Here is a 21480-nt window from a genome sequence, read left to right as displayed (position 1 = left end):
GTAATAGTAGACATGTTACTGTAGCTGTAATAGTAGACATGTTACTGTAGCTGTAATAGTAGACATGTTACTGTAGCTGTAATAGTAGACATGTTACTGTAGCTGTAATAGTAGACATGTTACTGTAGCTGTAATAGTAGACATGTTACTGTAGCTGTAATAGTAGACATGTTACTGTAGCTGTAATAGTAGACATGTTACTGTAGCTGTAATAGTAGACATGTTACTGTAGCTGTAATAGTAGACATGTTACTGTAGCTGTAATAGTAGACATGTTACTGTAGCTGTAATAGTAGACATGTTACTGTAGCTGTAATAGTAGACATGTTACTGTAGCTGTAATAGTAGACATGTTACTGTAGCTGTAATAGTAGACATGTTACTGTAGCTGTAATAGTAGACATGTTACTGTAGCTGTAATAGTAGACATGTTACTGTAGCTGTAATAGTAGACATGTTACTGTAGCTGTAATAGTAGACATGTTACTGTAGCTGTAATAGTAGACATGTTACTGTAGCTGTAATAGTAGACATGTTACTGTAGCTGTAATAGTAGACATGTTACTGTAGCTGTAATAGTAGACATGTTACTGTAGCTGTAATAGTAGACATGTTACTGTAGCTGTAATAGTAGACATGTTACTGTAGCTGTAATAGTAGACATGTTACTGTAGCTGTAATAGTAGACATGTTACTGTAGCTGTAATAGTAGACATGTTACTGTAGCTGTAATAGTAGACATGTTACTGTAGCTGTAATAGTAGACATGTTACTGTAGCTGTAATAGTAGACATGTTACTGTAGCTGTAATAGTAGACATGTTACTGTAGCTGTAATAGTAGACATGTTACTGTAGCTGTAATAGTAGACATGTTACTGTAGCTGTAATAGTAGACATGTTACTGTAGCTGTAATAGTAGACATGTTACTGTAGCTGTAATAGTAGACATGTTACTGTAGCTGTAATAGTAGACATGTTACTGTAGCTGTAATAGTAGACATGTTACTGTAGCTGTAATAGTAGACATGTTACTGTAGCTGTAATAGTAGACATGTTACTGTAGCTGTAATAGTAGACATGTTACTGTAGCTGTAATAGTAGACATGTTACTGTAGCTGTAATAGTAGACATGTTACTGTAGCTGTAATAGTAGACATGTTACTGTAGCTGTAATAGTAGACATGTTACTGTAGCTGTAATAGTAGACATGTTACTGTAGCTGTAATAGTAGACATGTTACTGTAGCTGTAATAGTAGACATGTTACTGTAGCTGTAATAGTAGACATGTTACTGTAGCTGTAATAGTAGACATGTTACTGTAGCTGTAATAGTAGACATGTTACTGTAGCTGTAATAGTAGACATGTTACTGTAGCTGTAATAGTAGACATGTTACTGTAGCTGTAATAGTAGACATGTTACTGTAGCTGTAATAGTAGACATGTTACTGTAGCTGTAATAGTAGACATGTTACTGTAGCTGTAATAGTAGACATGTTACTGTAGCTGTAATAGTAGACATGTTACTGTAGCTGTAATAGTAGACATGTTACTGTAGCTGTAATAGTAGACATGTTACTGTAGCTGTAATAGTAGACATGTTACTGTAGCTGTAATAGTAGACATGTTACTGTAGCTGTAATAGTAGACATGTTACTGTAGCTGTAATAGTAGACATGTTACTGTAGCTGTAATAGTAGACATGTTACTGTAGCTGTAATAGTAGACATGTTACTGTAGCTGTAATATTAGACATGTTACTGTAGCTGTAATAGTAGACATGTTACTGTAGCTGTAATAGTAGACATGTTACTGTAGCTGTAATAGTAGACATGTTACTGTAGCTGTAATAGTAGACATGTTACTGTAGCTGTAATAGTAGACATGTTACTGTAGCTGTAATAGTAGACATGTTACTGTAGCTGTAATAGTAGACATGTTACTGTAGCTGTAATAGTAGACATGTTACTGTAGCTGTAATAGTAGACATGTTACTGTAGCTGTAATAGTAGACATGTTACTGTAGCTGTAATAGTAGACATGTTACTGTAGCTGTAATAGTAGACATGTTACTGTAGCTGTAATAGTAGACATGTTACTGTAGCTGTAATAGTAGACATGTTACTGTAGCTGTAATAGTAGACATGTTACTGTAGCTGTAATAGTAGACATGTTACTGTAGCTGTAATAGTAGACATGTTACTGTAGCTGTAATAGTAGACATGTTACTGTAGCTGTAATAGTAGACATGTTACTGTAGCTGTAATAGTAGACATGTTACTGTAGCTGTAATAGTAGACATGTTACTGTAGCTGTAATAGTAGACATGTTACTGTAGCTGTAATAGTAGACATGTTACTGTAGCTGTAATAGTAGACATGTTACTGTAGCTGTAATAGTAGACATGTTACTGTAGCTGTAATAGTAGACATGTTACTGTAGCTGTAATAGTAGACATGTTACTGTAGCTGTAATAGTAGACATGTTACTGTAGCTGTAATAGTAGACATGTTACTGTAGCTGTAATAGTAGACATGTTACTGTAGCTGTAATAGTAGACATGTTACTGTAGCTGTAATAGTAGACATGTTACTGTAGCTGTAATAGTAGACATGTTACTGTAGCTGTAATAGTAGACATGTTACTGTAGCTGTAATAGTAGACATGTTACTGTAGCTGTAATAGTAGACATGTTACTGTAGCTGTAATAGTAGACATGTTACTGTAGCTGTAATAGTAGACATGTTACTGTAGCTGTAATAGTAGACATGTTACTGTAGCTGTAATAGTAGACATGTTACTGTAGCTGTAATAGTAGACATGTTACTGTAGCTGTAATATTAGACATGTTACTGTAGCTGTAATAGTAGACATGTTACTGTAGCTGTAATAGTAGACATGTTACTGTAGCTGTAATAGTAGACATGTTACTGTAGCTGTAATAGTAGACATGTTACTGTAGCTGTAATAGTAGACATGTTACTGTAGCTGTAATAGTAGACATGTTACTGTAGCTGTAATAGTAGACATGTTACTGTAGCTGTAATAGTAGACATGTTACTGTAGCTGTAATAGTAGACATGTTACTGTAGCTGTAATAGTAGACATGTTACTGTAGCTGTAATAGTAGACATGTTACTGTAGCTGTAATAGTAGACATGTTACTGTAGCTGTAATAGTAGACATGTTACTGTAGCTGTAATAGTAGACATGTTACTGTAGCTGTAATAGTAGACATGTTACTGTAGCTGTAATAGTAGACATGTTACTGTAGCTGTAGTAGTAGACATGTTACTGTAGCTGTAATAGTAGACATGTTACTGTAGCTGTAATAGTAGACATGTTACTGTAGCTGTAATAGTAGACATGTTACTGTAGCTGTAATAGTAGACATGTTACTGTAGCTGTAGTAGTAGACATGTTACTGTAGCTGTAATAGTAGACATGTTACTGTAGCTGTAATAGTAGACATGTTACTGTAGCTGTAATAGTAGACATGTTACTGTAGCTGTAATAGTAGACATGTTACTGTAGCTGTAATAGTAGACATGTTACTGTAGCTGTAATAGTAGACATGTTACTGTAGCTGTAATAGTAGACATGTTACTGTAGCTGTAATAGTAGACATGTTACTGTAGCTGTAATAGTAGACATGTTACTGTAGCTGTAATAGTAGACATGTTACTGTAGCTGTAATAGTAGACATGTTACTGTAGCTGTAATAGTAGACATGTTACTGTAGCTGTAATAGTAGACATGTTACTGTAGCTGTAATAGTAGACATGTTACTGTAGCTGTAATAGTAGACATGTTACTGTAGCTGTAATAGTAGACATGTTACTGTAGCTGTAATAGTAGACATGTTACTGTAGCTGTAATAGTAGACATGTTACTGTAGCTGTAATAGTAGACATGTTACTGTAGCTGTAATAGTAGACATGTTACTGTAGCTGTAATAGTAGACATGTTACTGTAGCTGTAATAGTAGACATGTTACTGTAGCTGTAATAGTAGACATGTTACTGTAGCTGTAATAGTAGACATGTTACTGTAGCTGTAATAGTAGACATGTTACTGTAGCTGTAATAGTAGACATGTTACTGTAGCTGTAATAGTAGACATGTTACTGTAGCTGTAATAGTAGACATGTTACTGTAGCTGTAATAGTAGACATGTTACTGTAGCTGTAATAGTAGACATGTTACTGTAGCTGTAATAGTAGACATGTTACTGTAGCTGTAATAGTAGACATGTTACTGTAGCTGTAATAGTAGACATGTTACTGTAGCTGTAATAGTAGACATGTTACTGTAGCTGTAATAGTAGACATGTTACTGTAGCTGTAATAGTAGACATGTTACTGTAGCTGTAATAGTAGACATGTTACTGTAGCTGTAATAGTAGACATGTTACTGTAGCTGTAATAGTAGACATGTTACTGTAGCTGTAATAGTAGACATGTTACTGTAGCTGTAATAGTAGACATGTTACTGTAGCTGTAATAGTAGACATGTTACTGTAGCTGTAATAGTAGACATGTTACTGTAGCTGTAATAGTAGACATGTTACTGTAGCTGTAATAGTAGACATGTTACTGTAGCTGTAATAGTAGACATGTTACTGTAGCTGTAATAGTAGACATGTTACTGTAGCTGTAATAGTAGACATGTTACTGTAGCTGTAATAGTAGACATGTTACTGTAGCTGTAATAGTAGACATGTTACTGTAGCTGTAATAGTAGACATGTTACTGTAGCTGTAATAGTAGACATGTTACTGTAGCTGTAATAGTAGACATGTTACTGTAGCTGTAATAGTAGACATGTTACTGTAGCTGTAATAGTAGACATGTTACTGTAGCTGTAATAGTAGACATGTTACTGTAGCTGTAATAGTAGACATGTTACTGTAGCTGTAATAGTAGACATGTTACTGTAGCTGTAATAGTAGACATGTTACTGTAGCTGTAATAGTAGACATGTTACTGTAGCTGTAATAGTAGACATGTTACTGTAGCTGTAATAGTAGACATGTTACTGTAGCTGTAATAGTAGACATGTTACTGTAGCTGTAATAGTAGACATGTTACTGTAGCTGTAATAGTAGACATGTTACTGTAGCTGTAATAGTAGACATGTTACTGTAGCTGTAATAGTAGACATGTTACTGTAGCTGTAATAGTAGACATGTTACTGTAGCTGTAATAGTAGACATGTTACTGTAGCTGTAATAGTAGACATGTTACTGTAGCTGTAATAGTAGACATGTTACTGTAGCTGTAGTAGTAGACATGTTACTGTAGCTGTAATAGTAGACATGTTACTGTAGCTGTAATAGTAGACATGTTACTGTAGCTGTAATAGTAGACATGTTACTGTAGCTGTAATAGTAGACATGTTACTGTAGCTGTAATAGTAGACATGTTACTGTAGCTGTAATAGTAGACATGTTACTGTAGCTGTAATAGTAGACATGTTACTGTAGCTGTAATAGTAGACATGTTACTGTAGCTGTAATAGTAGACATGTTACTGTAGCTGTAATAGTAGACATGTTACTGTAGCTGTAATAGTAGACATGTTACTGTAGCTGTAATAGTAGACATGTTACTGTAGCTGTAATAGTAGACATGTTACTGTAGCTGTAATAGTAGACATGTTACTGTAGCTGTAATAGTAGACATGTTACTGTAGCTGTAATAGTAGACATGTTACTGTAGCTGTAATAGTAGACATGTTACTGTAGCTGTAATAGTAGACATGTTACTGTAGCTGTAATAGTAGACATGTTACTGTAGCTGTAATAGTAGACATGTTACTGTAGCTGTAATAGTAGACATGTTACTGTAGCTGTAATAGTAGACATGTTACTGTAGCTGTAATAGTAGACATGTTACTGTAGCTGTAATAGTAGACATGTTACTGTAGCTGTAATAGTAGACATGTTACTGTAGCTGTAATAGTAGACATGTTACTGTAGCTGTAATAGTAGACATGTTACTGTAGCTGTAATAGTAGACATGTTACTGTAGCTGTAATAGTAGACATGTTACTGTAGCTGTAATATTAGACATGTTACTGTAGCTGTAATAGTAGACATGTTACTGTAGCTGTAATAGTAGACATGTTACTGTAGCTGTAATAGTAGACATGTTACTGTAGCTGTAATAGTAGACATGTTACTGTAGCTGTAATAGTAGACATGTTACTGTAGCTGTAATAGTAGACATGTTACTGTAGCTGTAATAGTAGACATGTTACTGTAGCTGTAGTAGTAGACATGTTACTGTAGCTGTAATAGTAGACATGTTACTGTAGCTGTAATATTAGACATGTTACTGTAGCTGTAATATTAGACATGTTACTGTAGCTGTAATAGTAGACATGTTACTGTAGCTGTAATAGTAGACATGTTACTGTAGCTGTAATAGTAGACATGTTACTGTAGCTGTAATAGTAGACATGTTACTGTAGCTGTAATAGTAGACATGTTACTGTAGCTGTAATAGTAGACATGTTACTGTAGCTGTAATAGTAGACATGTTACTGTAGCTGTAATAGTAGACATGTTACTGTAGCTGTATTGGTAGACATGTTACTGTAGCTGTAATAGTAGACATGTTACTGTAGCTGTAGTAGTAGACATGTTACTGTAGCTGTAATAGTAGACATGTTACTGTAGCTGTAATGATATACATGTTACTGTAGCTGTAATAGTAGACATGTTACTGTAGCTGTAATAGTAGACATGTTACTGTAGCTGTAGTAGTAGACATGTTACTGTAGCTGTAATAGTAGACATGTTACTGTAGCTGTAATAATAGACATGTTACTGTAGCTGTAATAGTAGACATGTTACTGTAGCTGTAATAGTAGACATGTTACTGTAGCTGTAGTAGTAGACATGTTACTGTAGCTGTAATAGTAGACATGTTACTGTAGCTGTAATAGTAGACATGTTACTGTAGCTGTAATAGTAGACATGTTACTGTAGCTGTAATAATAGACATGTTACTGTAGCTGTAATAGTAGACATGTTACTGTAGCTGTAATAGTAGACATGTTACTGTAGCTGTAATAGTAGACATGTTACTGTAGCTGTAATAGTAGACATGTTACTGTAGCTGTAATAGTAGACATGTTACTGTAGCTGTAGTAGTAGACATGTTACTGTAGCTGTAATAGTAGACATGTTACTGTAGCTGTAATAGTAGACATGTTACTGTAGCTGTAATAGTAGACATGTTACTGTAGCTGTAGTAGTAGACATGTTACTGTAGCTGTAATAGTAGACATGTTACTGTAGCTGTAATAGTAGACATGTTACTGTAGCTGTAATAGTAGACATGTTACTGTAGCTGTAATATTAGACATGTTACTGTAGCTGTAATATTAGACATGTTACTGTAGCTGTAGTAGTAGACATGTTACTGTAGCTGTAATAGTAGACATGTTATTGTAGCTGTAATTGTAGACATGTTACTGTAGCTGTAATAGCAGACATGTTACTGTAGCTGTAATAGTAGACATGTTACTGTAGCTGTAATAGTAGACATGTTACTGTAGCTGTAATAGTAGACATGTTACTGTAGCTGTAATAGTAGACATGTTACTGTAGCTGTAATAGTAGACATGTTACTGTAGCTGTAGTAGTAGACATGTTACTGTAGCTGTAATAGTAGACATGTTACTGTAGCTGTAATAATAGACATGTTACTGTAGCTGTAGTAGTAGACATGTTACTGTAGCTGTAATAGTAGACATGTTACTGTAGCTGTAATAGTAGACATGTTACCGTAGCTGTAATAGTAGACATGTTACTGTAGCTGTAGTATTAGACATGTTACTGTAGCTGTAATAGTAGACATGTTACTGTAGCTGTAATAGTAGACATGTTACTGTAGCTGTAATAGTAGACATGTTACTGTAGCTGTAATAGTAGACATGTTACTGTAGCTGTAATAGTAGACATGTTACTGTAGCTGTAATAGTAGACATGTTACTGTAGCTGTAATAGTAGACATGTTACTGTAGCTGTAATAGTAGACATGTTACTGTAGCTGTAATAGTAGACATGTTACTGTAGCTGTAATAGTAGACATGTTACTGTAGCTGTAATAGTAGACATGTTACTGTAGCTGTAGTAGTAGACATGTTACTGTAGCTGTAATAGTAGACATGTTACTGTAGCTGTAATATTAGACATGTTACTGTAGCTGTAATAGTAGACATGCTACTGTAGCTGTAATAGTAGACATGTTACTGTAGCTGTAATAGTAGACATGTTACTGTAGCTGTAATAGTAGACATGTTACTGTAGCTGTAGTAGTAGACATGTTACTGTAGCTGTAATATTAGACATGTTACTGTAGCTGTAATAGTAGACATGTTACTGTAGCTGTAATAGTAGACATGTTACTGTAGCTGTAATAGTAGACATGTTACTGTAGCTGTAATAGTAGACATGTTACTGTAGCTGTAATAGTAGACATGTTACTGTAGCTGTAATAGTAGACATGTTACTGTAGCTGTAATACTAGACATGTTACTGTAGCTGTAATAGTAGACATGTTGCTGTAGCTGTAATAGTAGATATGTTACTGTAGCTGTAATAGTAGTGTCACGGTTTACTACGCCAGAACCCAGAAGCAGACCAGGACAAGGTACTTAGAGAAAAAGGTGAGTGTTTATTAATTGACTCCCGAGTGAGGCTGAATAATCCAGGGACAGAGCGGGTGGCGTGGATGGGTTGTTGAGGGTGCAGTGGTAGGTCCAGACATGGCTCGGCAGCCGCCGACCATCAGGCAGAGGTTGGGTGAAGGTTCCGGGTGAGAGACTGCAGACAGAACAAAACGGAGGTGAGTACACAGCAAATCAACAAGGTGCAAAACAACAAAAACTAACGCTAGAACTCAAGGCTGATACGCTGACAAACATACTGTTCATGGCTAACGATCCGGCAGGAACTGGATGTTCGGCCAGAGCCTAAGAAGGGTGATGATCAGGACCAGGTGTGCAGATTGCTGATGGGATGCAGGTGCGGAACACAAGAGCGCTCCCCGGAGCGTTCCCGAACCCTCGGGAAACTGGAGATTACGAACAGGAACACTCGTCACCAGACAGGACCCGACTCAGACAGCCGGGATCGTTACAGTACCCCCCCTCCGACGAACGCCACCGGGCGGACTCCCGGAGCGCCAGGATGGAGGCGGTAGAAGTCCCTGATGAGGTCCGCGTCTAGGACCTGTCGCCGCGGAATCCAACTCCTCTCCTCAGGACCATACCCCTCCCAGTCCACGAGATACTGGGGAAACCCCGGCCCCGCCGTCTGGAATCCATGATGCGCCGCACCGTGTAGGCAGGACCACCTCCGATCATCCGAGGAGGAGGAGGAGGAGGCGGAGGAGGCAACAGAGGACTGAGGAGGACAGGCTTGAGGCAGGAGACATGAAAGGTGGGATGGACTCTGAGCGTCCTCGGTAGTTTGAGTCGAACTGCCACTGGATTGATCACCTTCTCCACCACAAACGGACCAATGAACTTCGGTAACAACTTCCTAGACTCAGTCCGTAACGGAAGATCCCGTGTGGCCAACCAAACCCTATCTCCGATGGTATAGGTGGGAGCGGGGATCCGGCGACGATTCGCCTGGAGCTGATACCGGTCCGAAACTCTAAGGAGTGCCTTTCTGGCCCGATGCCAGGTCCGGTGGCAACGACGAATATGGGCCTGAACAGAAGGCACTGAGAGCTCCTTCTCCTGAGAAGGAAACAGGGGAGGTTGGTAGCCATACAGGCACTGGAAGGGAGACATCCCAGTGGCAGATGTAGGAAGAGTATTGTGGGCATACTCAACCCAAGGCAACTGAGAGACCCAGGAGGTGGGGTTGGAAGAGACCAGACAGCGTAGCGTGGATTCCATCTTCTGGTTGGCTCTCTCCGCCTGACCATTGGATTGGGGGTGAAAACCAGATGTGAGACTGACTGTAGCTCCAATGGCCAAACAGAAGGACTTCCAGACAGCAGAGGTAAACTGAGGGCCACGGTCGGAAACGATATCACTGGGCAAACCGTGGACCCTGAAAACCTCCCTAACCAGGATCTCGGACGTCTCCGAGGCAGAGGGAAGCTTGGCAATAGGCACAAAGTGGGCGAACTTGCTGAATCTGTCCACGATCGTCAGAACGACCGTGTTCCCCTCAGAAGCGGGCAACCCAGTGACGAAGTCCAGGGCCAGATGCGACCATGGTCGCCGGGGAATAGGAAGGGGGTGAAGTAGTCCAGAGCTGGGCCGATTGGTACTCTTATTCTGCGCACACACTGGACAGGCAGCAACAAACCCCCGAGTATCCTCGGCCATGGCAGGCCACCAAAAACGTCTGCGAAGAAACGCCATTGTCCGAGCCACGCCAGGGTGACAAGCCATCTTGCTGGCGTGGGACCATTTGAGGACAGCAGGACGAACCGACTCAGGCACAAACAACCGACCGGGTGGACCGTTACCGGGACCGGGCTGAGTCCGAAGGGCCGCCAGCACCTCCTCCTCAATCCTCCACATAACTGCTCCCACGACGCAGTTCCGGGGAGAATTGTCTCGGTCTTGGGCCCACTCTCCTCCGTCTTGGAGAACATCCGGGACAAGGCGTCCCGCCTTGCCGTTCTTAGATCCAGGTCGGAACGTCAGGGCAAACTTGAATCGTCCGAAAAACAACGCCCACCTGGCCTGACGGGAGTTGAGACCGTTTAGCCGATTGCACGTAAGCAAGATTCTTGTGGTCAGTCCAGACAATAAACGGTTGCTCCGCCCCCTCCAACCAGTGGCGCCACTCCTCCAAGGCAAGTTTCACCGCGAGAAGCTCCCGGTTACCCACATCGTAATTCCTCTCCGCAGGCGAAAGGCGACGAGTAGTAGGCGCAGGGATGGAGTTTACTGTCCGTGGAGCATCGCTGCGACAGGATGGCGCCAACTCCCACATCAGACGCGTCCACTTCAACGACGAACTGACGGCCCGTGTCCGGTTGAGAGAGAATCGGTGCGTTGGTGAATCGCCTCTTCAAATCCAGAAACGCTCGATCCGCCTCCGGATTCCACTTGAAGGTCCTGATACTGGAAGTCAAGGCAGTTAACGGAGCGGCCACACGGCTGTAATCCCGGATGAATCTGCGGTAGAAATTCGCAAACCCCAAAAATCTCTGGAGCTGCAATCTCGTACCGGGCTGGGCCCATTCCAGAACCGCTCTAACCTTCTCCTGGTCCATCCTAATCTCTCCCCTGGAGATGATGTACCCGAGAAAGGATGTCGTGTGGGCGTGAAACTCGCACTTCTCGGCCTTCACGAACAGGCGATTCTCCAACAATCGCTGCAGAACCTGCCGGACATGCTGGACGTGGTCGGAAGGTTCCTTCGAGAAGATCAGAATGTCATCCAGGTAAACAAACACAAAGAGACCGATCATATCTCTCAGGACGTCGTTCACCATACTCTGGAATACCGCTGGAGCATTGGTCAGTCCAAACGGCATCACCTGATACCGGTGACCCATCGGTGTATTGAAACTCGTCAACCACTCGTCCCCCTCTCTGATCCGGACCAGGTGATACGCATTGCGTAGGTCTAGCTTGGTGAACACCGTAGCACCCTGTAAGGAGTCGAAGGCAGAACTCATCAAGGGCAGGGGATACTTGTTCTTGACCGTGATGTCATTCAACCCCGATAATCAATACACGGTCGAAGAGAGCCATCCTTCTTACCCACAAAGAAGAATCCTGCCCCCAGGGGTGATGACGAGGACGAACGAGACCAGCAGCTAGGGACTCCTTGATGTAGGTCTCCAACGCCTCACGTTCAGGTCGGGAGATACTGTATAACCTTCCCCTTGGGGTAGACAGCTCCAGGGACCAGGTTGATGGCACAATCATATGGTCGGTGGGGAGGGAGTGACAGAGCCTTCTGCTTACTGAAAACTTCCCCAAATCGTGATATGTCTCGGGAACCAGGGACAAATCTGGGGGTTTAGCCTCAATCACCTGACTGGGAACCGAATGGGGGCAGGCAGTCTTGAGACAGTTAGCATGACAATCAAGGCTCCAACTCGTTACCTTGCCCGTCACCCAATCGAACGTGGGATTGTGTTCCTTCAGCCAGGGGTATCCAAGGACCAGAGGAACATGGGAAGACGGCAGAATGAAGAATGAAATCATCTCAGAATGATTCCCCGACAACCGCATCTTAACCGGTTCAGTCCTCATCGTGATACGTGCCAGACTACTGCCGTTCAGAGTGGTCGCTTCAATGGCTTCCGGCAATTGCTCCTTGGAAAGCCCCAGCTGTTCCACCAGCTCGGCATCAAGAAAGCTTCCATCGGCACCTGAATCGATAAAAGCGTTAAGCGCTAAGCTCTGATTCCTGTTCACAAGGGTAGCCGGGAAACGGGGTCTGACAGAGGTACTGAGAGGTTGAAACTGGCTCGCTAAAAGTCCTCCCAACTTTAGCGAGCCGGGCAGTTTGACGACCGCCGGGAACAGGTGGAGATGTAATGTCCCGAGCTACCACAGTAGAGGCAGCAGTTGGTCTGACGTCTATGTTGACGCTCCTCCTTGGTTAACCCGTGCCGCCCCACTTGCATGGGTTCAGAATCGGGAGAGAGGACCTCTCCACTAATCCATTGTGGTGGAGAATGATCGACGTGTTCTGGTCCACCACCCGACCCGACTGGGAACTGAGAAGCTGATCGATTGGACGGACCCCATTGCTTCTCCCTCCTTCGCTCTCGGACTCGATTATCCACCCGAATAGACAAGGCTACCAAGCTGTCCAGGTCACTAGGCTCCGGATAGGAGATCAACTCATCCTTGAGCTGCTCCGACAGACCCTGGTAAAAGGCCGCTTGCAGAGACTCCTCGTTCCACCCACTCTCCACAGCCAACGTCTTGAACTCGATCACGAAGTCGGCCACGCTGCGAGTTCCTTGGTGAAGCGAAAACAGGCGCCTAGCTGCGTCCCTCCCTCGGACGGAATGGTCGAAGAGCTTCCTCATCTCGGCCGTGAACCCCTGGTATGAAGCCATGCAGGGGTCTTGTCGTTCCCAAACGGCTGAAGCCCACTCCAGCGCTCGACCACGCAGCAACGCAATCACAAAGGCTATCCTAGCCTTGTCTGTGGCATAAGAGTAGGGCTGTAGATCGAACACTAATCCACACTGCATAAGGAAGGAACGGCATCTTCCCAGCTCCCCCTCATATCTATCCGGCGTCGGAACCTCGGGCTCACGGAAGGACACAGCTCCCGAAGCGGCAGGCGAGATGGGTGAAACCGGTAGTGGATCCTCCACCGAAAACTTGCGTTGGTTCTGGACCTCCGTCAGACCGGTAGAAAGGTTCCGAACTGACAACGCGATCTCCTGTAGTACCGTGCTATGATGGCCCAACATCTTCTCCTGATGGGTAATGGCATGGCGAACAGAGTCCAGGTCCGCTGGGTTCATTACTGGCCGGATCGTTCTGTCACGGTTTACTACGCCAGAACCCAGAAGCAGACCAGGACAAGGTACTTAGAGAAAAAGGTGAGTGTTTATTAATTGACTCCCGAGTGAGGCTGAATAATCCAGGGACAGAGCGGGTGGCGTGGATGGGTTGTTGAGGGTGCAGTGGTAGGTCCAGACATGGCTCGGCAGCCGCCGACCATCAGGCAGAGGTTGGGTGAAGGTTCCGGGTGAGAGACTGCAGACAGAACAAAACGGAGGTGAGTACACAGCAAATCAACAAGGTGCAAAACAACAAAAACTAACGCTAGAACTCAAGGCTGATACGCTGACAAACATACTGTTCATGGCTAACGATCCGGCAGGAACTGGATGTTCGGCCAGAGCCTAAGAAGGGTGATGATCAGGACCAGGTGTGCAGATTGCTGATGGGATGCAGGTGCGGAACACAAGAGCGCTCCCCGGAGCGTTCCCGAACCCTCGGGAAACTGGAGATTACGAACAGGAACACTCGTCACCAGACAGGACCCGACTCAGACAGCCGGGATCGTTACAAGTAGACATGTTACTGTAGCTGTAATAGTAGACATGTTACTGTAGCTGTAATAGTAGACATGTTACTGTAGCTGTAATAGTAGACATGTTACTGTAGCTGTAATAGTAGACATGTTACTGTAGCTGTAATATTAGACATGTTACTGTAGCTGTAATAGTAGACATGTTACTGTAGCTGTAATAGTAGACATGTTACTGTAGCTGTAATAGTAGACATGTTACTGTAGCTGTAATAGTAGACATGTTACTGTAGCTGTAATAGTAGACATGTTACTGTAGCTGTAATAATAGACATGTTACTGTAGCTGTAATAGTAGACATGTTACTGTAGCTGTAATAGTAGACATGTTACTGTAGCTGTAGTATTAGACATGTTACTGTAGCTGTAATAATAGACATGTTACTGTAGCTGTAATAGTAGACATGTTACTGTAGCTGTAATAGTAGACATGTTACTGTAGCTGTAATAATAGACATGTTACTGTAGCTGTAATAGTAGACATGTTACTGTAGCTGTAATAGTAGACATGTTACTGTAGCTGTAATAGTAGACATGTTACTGTAGCTGTAATAGTAGACATGTTACTGTAGCTGTAATAGTAGACATGTTACTGTAGCTGTAATAGTAGACATGTTACTGTAGCTGTAATAGTAGACATGTTACTGTAGCTGTAATAGTAGACATGTTACTGTAGCTGTAATAGTAGACATGTTACTGTAAATGTAATAGTAGACATGTTACTGTAGCTGTAATAGTAGACATGTTACTGTAGCTGTAATAGTAGACATGTTACTGTAGCTGTAGTATTAGACATGTTACTGTAGCTGTAATAGTAGACATGTTACTGTAGCTGTAATAGTAGACATGTTACTGTAGCTGTAATAGTAGACATGTTACTGTAGCTGTAATAGTAGATATGTTACTGTAGCTGTAATAGTAGACATGTTACTGTAGCTGTAGTAGTAGACATGTTACTGTAGCTGTAATAGTAGACATGTTACTGTAGCTGTAATAGTAGACATGTTACTGTATCTGTAGTAGTAGACATGTTACTGTAGCTGTAGTATTAGACATGTTACTGTAGCTGTAATATTAGACATGTTACTGTAGCTGTAATAGTAGACATGTTACTGTAGTTGTAGTAGTAGACATGTTACTGTAGCTGTAATAGTAGACATGTTACTGTAGCTGTAATAGTAGACATGTTACTGTAGCTGTAATAGTAGACATGTTACTGTAGCTGTAATAGTAGACATGTTACTGTAGCTGTAATAGTAGACATGTTACTGTAGCTGTAATAGTAGACATGTTACTGTAGCTGTAATAGTAGACATGTTACTGTAGCTGTAATAGTAGACTTGTTACTGTAGCTGTAATATTAGACATGTTACTGTAGCTGTAATATTAGACATGTTACTGTAGCTGTAATAGTAGACATGTTACTGTAGCTGTAATAGTAGACATGTTACTGTAGCTGTAATAGTAGACATGTTACTGTAGCTGTAGTATTAGACATGTTACTGTAGCTGTAATGGTAGACATGTTACTGTAGCTGTAGTAGTAGACATGTTACTGTAGCTGTAATAGTAGACATGTTACTGTAGCTGTAATAGTAGACATGTTATTGTAGCTGTAATAGTAGACATGTTACTGTAGCTGTAATAGTAGACATGTTACTGTAGCTGTAATAGTAGACATGTTACTGTAGCTGTAATAATATACATGTTACTGTAGCTGTAATAGTAGACATGTTACTGTAGCTGTAATAGTAGACATGTTACTGTAGCTGTAATAGTAGACATGTTACTGTAGCTGTAATAGTAGACATGTTACTGTAGCTGTAGTAGTAGACATGTTACTGTAGCTGTAATAGTAGACATGTTAATGTAGCTGTAATAGTAGACATGTTACTGTAGCTGTAATAGTAGACATGTTACTGTAGCTGTAGTAGTAGACATGTTACTGTAGCTGTAATAGTAGACATGTTACTGTAGCTGTAATAGTAGACATGTTACTGTAGCTGTAATAGTAGACATGTTACTGTAGCTGTAATAGTAGACATGTTACTGTAGCTGTAGTAGTAGACATGTTACTGTAGCTGTAATAGTAGACATGTTACTGTAGCTGTAATAGTAGACATGTTACTGTAGCTGTAGTATTAGACATGTTACTGTAGCTGTAATAGTAGACATGTTACTGTAGCTGTAATAGTAGACATGTTACTGTAGCTGTAGTAGTAGACATGTTACTGTAGCTGTAATAGTAGACATGTTACTGTAGCTGTAATAGTAGACATGTTACTGTAGCTGTAATAGTAGACATGTTACTGTAGCTGTAATAGTAGACATGTTACTGTAGCTGTAATAGTAGACATGTTACTGTAGCTGTAATAGTAGACATGTTACTGTAGCTGTAATAGTAGACATGTTACTGTAGCTGTAATAGTAGACATGTTACTGTAGCTGTAATAGTAGACATGTTACTGTAGCTGTAATAGTAGACATGTTACTGTAGCTGTAATAGTAGACATGTTACTGTAGCTGTAATATTAGACATGTTACTGTAGCTGTAATAGTAGACATGTTACTGTAGCTGTAATAGTAGACATGTTACTGTAGCTGTAATAGTAGACATGTTACTGTAGCTGTAATAGTAGACATGTTACTGTAGCTGTAATATTAGACATGTTACTGTAGCTGTAATAGTAGACATGTTACTGTAGCTGTAATAGTAGACATGTTACTGTAGCTGTAATAGTAGACATGTTACTGTAGCTGTAATAGTAGACATGTTACTGTAGCTGTAATAGTAGACATGTTACTGTAGCTGTAATAGTAGACATGTTACTGTAGCTGTAATAGTAGACATGTTACTGTAGCTGTAATAGTAGACATGTTACTGTAGCTGTAATAGTAGACATGTTACTGTAGCTGTAATAGTAGACATGTTACTGTAGCTGTAATAGTAGACATGTTACTGTAGCTGTAATAGTAGACATGTTACTGTAGCTGTAATAGTAGACATGTTACTGTAGCTGTAATAGTAGACATGTTACTGTAGCTGTAGTATTAGACATGTTACTGTAGCTGTAATAGTAGACATGTTACTGTAGCTGTAATAGTAGACATGTTACTGTAGCTGTAATAGTAGACATGTTACTGTAGCTGTAATAGTAGATATGTTACTGTAGCTGTAATAGTAGACATGTTACTGTAGCTGTAGTAGTAGACATGTTACTGTAGCTGTAATAGTAGACATGTTACTGTAGCTGTAATAGTAGACATGTTACTGTATCTGTAGTAGTAGACATGTTACTGTAGCTGTAGTATTAGACATGTTACTGTAGCTGTAATATTAGACATGTTACTGTAGCTGTAATAGTAGACATGTTACTGTAGCTGTAGTAGTAGACATGTTACTGTAGCTGTAATAGTAGACATGTTACTGTAGCTGTAATAGTAGACATGTTACTGTAGCTGTAATAGTAGACATGTTACTGTAGCTGTAATAGTAGACATGTTACTGTAGCTGTAATAGTAGACATGTTACTGTAGCTGTAATAGTAGACATGTTACTGTAGCTGTAATAGTAGACATGTTACTGTAGCTGTAATAGTAGACTTGTTACTGTAGCTGTAATATTAGACATGTTACTGTAGCTGTAATATTATACATGTTACTGTAGCTGTAATAGTAGACATGTTACTGTAGCTGTAATAGTAGACATGTTACTGTAGCTGTAATAGTAGACATGTTACTGTAGCTGTAGTATTAGACATGTTACTGTAGCTGTAATGGTAGATATGTTACTGTAGCTGTAGTAGTAGACATGTTACTGTAGCTGTAATAGTAGACATGTTACTGTAGCTGTAATAGTAGACATGTTATTGTAGCTGTAATAGTAGACATGTTACTGTAGCTGTAATAGTAGACATGTTACTGTAGCTGTAATAGTAGACATGTGACTGTAGCTGTAATAATATACATGTTACTGTAGCTGTAATAGTAGACATGTTACTGTAGCTGTAATAGTAGACATGTTACTGTAGCTGTAATAGTAGACATGTTACTGTAGCTGTAATAGTAGACATGTTACTGTAGCTGTAGTAGTAGACATGTTACTGTAGCTGTAATAGTAGACATGTTAATGTAGCTGTAATATTAGACATGTTACTGTAGCTGTAATAGTAGACATGTTACTGTAGCTGTAGTAGTAGACATGTTACTGTAGCTGTAATAGTAGACATGTTACTGTAGCTGTAATAGTAGACATGTTACTGTAGCTGTAATAGTAGACATGTTACTGTAGCTGTAATAGTAGACATGTTACTGTAGCTGTAGTAGTAGACATGTTACTGTAGCTGTAATAGTAGACATGTTACTGTAGCTGTAATAGTAGACATGTTACTGTAGCTGTAGTATTAGACATGTTACTGTAGCTGTAATAGTAGACATGTTACTGTAGCTGTAATAGTAGACATGTTACTGTAGCTGTAGTAGTAGACATGTTACTGTAGCTGTAATAGTAGACATGTTACTGTAGCTGTAATATTAGACATGTTACTGTAGCTGTAATAGTAGACATGTTACTGTAGCTGTAATAGTAGACATGTTACTGTAGCTGTAATAGTAGACATGTTACTGTAGCTGTAATAGTAGACATGTTACTGTAGCTGTAATAGTAGACATGTTACTGTAGCTGTAATAGTTGACATGTTACTGTAGCTGTAATAGTAGACATGTTACTGTAGCTGTAATAGTAGACATGTTACTGTAGCTGTAATAGTAGACATGTTACTGTAGCTGTAATATTAGACATGTTACTGTAGCTGTAATAGTAGACATGTTACTGTAGCTGTAATAGTAGACATGTTACTGTAGCTGTAATAGTAGACATGTTACTGTAGCTGTAATAGTAGACATGTTACTGTAGCTGTAATATTAGACATGTTACTGTAGCTGTAATAGTAGACATGTTACTGTAGCTGTAATAGTAGACATGTTACTGTAGCTGTAATAGTAGACATGTTACTGTAGCTGTAATAGTAGACATGTTACTGTAGCTGTAATAGTAGACATGTTACTGTAGCTGTAATAGTAGACATGTTACTGTAGCTGTAATAGTAGACATGTTACTGTAGCTGTAATAGTAGACATGTTAATGTAGCTGTAGTAGTAGACATGTTACTGTAGCAGTAATAGTAGACATGTTACTGTAGCTGTAATAGTAGACATGTTACTGTAGCTGTAATAGTAGACATGTTACTGTAGCTGTAATAGTAGACATGTTACTGTAGCTGTAATAGTAGACATGTTACTGTAGCTGTAATAGTAGACATGTTACTGTAGCTGTAATAGTAGACATGTTACTGTAGCTGTAATAGTAGACATGTTACTGTAGCTGTAATAGTAGACATGTTACTGTAGCTGTAGTATTAGACATGTTACTGTAATAGTAAACTGTTCTCCCTGCTGCAAGCCTGACATCTAGTGGTCAACTGCTGTTCTAACACTAGAGGATTTCTGCTTTATTTCTGTTCCCTTCTTTCTTTCTTTCCTTCTCTCACTCTGCTGGTATGTGTTCCCTTTGCTTCTGTCTCAACGTCTGTCTGTCTGTCTGTCTGTCTGTCTGTCTGTCTGTCTGTCTGTCTGTCTGTGTGTCTGTCTCTACACATGTTACCATGGTCTGTCTCTACACATGTTACCATGGTCTGTCTCTACACATGTTACCATGGTCTGTCTCTTCACATGTTACCATGGTCTGTCTCTACACATGTTACCATGGTCTGTCTCGACACATGTTACCATGGTCTGTCTCTACACATGTTACCATGGTCTGTCTCTACACATGTTACCATGGTCTGTCTCTTCACATGTTACCATGGTCTGTCTCTTCACATGTTACCATGGTCTGTCTCTACACATGTTACCATGGTCTGTCTCTTCACATGTTACCATGGTCTGTCTCTTCACATGTTACCATGGTCTGTCTCTACACATGTTACCATGGTCTGTCTCTTCACATGTTACAATGGTCTGTCTCTTCACATGTTACCATGGTCTGTCTCTACACATGTTACCATGGTCTGTCTCTTCACATGTTACCATGGTCTGTCTCTTCACATGTTACCATGGTCTGTCTCTTCACATGTTACCATGGTCTGTCTCTTCACATGTTACCATGGTCTGTCTCTTCACATGTTACCATGGTCTGTCTCTACACATGTTACCATGGTCTGTCTCTACACATGTTACCATGGTCTGTCTCTACACATGTTACCATGGTCTGTCTCTACACATGTTACCATGGTCTGTCTCTTCACATGTTACCATGGTCTGTCTCTTCACATGTTACCATGGTCTGTCTCTTCACATGTTACCATGGTCTGTCTCTTCACATGTTACCATGGTCTGTCTCTTCACATGTTACCATGGTCTGTCTCTACACATGTTACCATGGTCTGTCTCTACACATGTTACCATGGTCTGTCTCTTCACATGTTACCATGGTCTGTCTCTACACATGTTACCATGGTCTGTCTCTACACATGTTACCATGGTCTGTCTCTACACATGTTACCATGGTCTGTCTCTTCACATGTTACAATGGTCTGTCTCTTCACATGTTACCATGGTCTGTCTCTTCACATGTTACCATGGTCTGTCTCTACACATGTTACCATGGTCTGTCTCTTCACATGTTACCATGGTCTGTCTCTTCACATGTTACCATGGTCTGTCTCTTCACATGTTACCATGGTCTGTCTCTACACATGTTACCATGGTCTGTCTCTTCACATGTTACCATGGTCTGTCTCTTCACATGTTACCATGGTCTGTCTCTTCACATGTTACCATGGTCTGTCTCTACACATGTTACCATGGTCTGTCTCTACACATGTTACCATGGTCTGTCTCTACACATGTTACCATGGTCTGTCTCTACACATGTTACCATGGTCTGTCTCTCTCTCAGAGAAGATGAAGACGATGACATCGCCCATCAGTTCTGTTGCCCTGCCTCTGAGTGCAGCAGCCCTTCCTCTAGGTAACCAGCTGATCAACCCCCCCCATTATTAACCCTTGACCTCCAAATAACCTCATGGAGAAGAGGAATATGCTGAAGGAAACAACTGAACACAACTCGTTGGTTGGGGTTAGAAAAACAACGCTCAAACCTGGCTGTAGACAAGACAACAGCTCAGCTAAACTAAACCGTAGTCTGAAACTTGGGGCCTGGTCTGATCTGGACTAGCTCTGGACTGTATCCCTACCTACCTATCTGACTCTACTACCTACCCTGTCTTTTGCACTAACTAGCATGTCACCTTCTCCTCTCCGCCCTGCTCTTTGAACTTAATGACAAAGGGAAGTCCTGATTGGTTGAATTCTCAGACTCTGACCTTTAAACTTTAGCCTGGACATTGTCCGAAGAGGATTCACGTA

At 40.8% G+C, this 21480-nt stretch overlaps 1 protein-coding gene across 1 annotated transcript in view; it reads left to right on the top strand.

The window, feature by feature from the left end:
• LOC121546595 (mucin-2-like) overlaps positions 1-21086 on the top strand; it is a 120193-nt gene extending 99107 nt beyond the window's left edge. The window contains exon 5 of the mRNA XM_045209278.1: positions 21011-21086. Within this exon, the coding sequence (XP_045065213.1) occupies positions 21011-21086 (76 nt within the window). The remainder of the gene's footprint in view (positions 1-21010) is intronic.
• Positions 21087-21480: the final 394 nt, after the last annotated feature.

The sequence above is a fragment of the Coregonus clupeaformis genome, chromosome 30 (assembly GCF_020615455.1).
Source record: "Coregonus clupeaformis isolate EN_2021a chromosome 30, ASM2061545v1, whole genome shotgun sequence".
In the NCBI taxonomy this organism is placed as follows: domain Eukaryota; kingdom Metazoa; phylum Chordata; class Actinopteri; order Salmoniformes; family Salmonidae; genus Coregonus; species Coregonus clupeaformis.
Note: the sequence above shows the minus strand (reverse complement) of the source record. Positions and strands in the feature narration are given on the sequence as shown.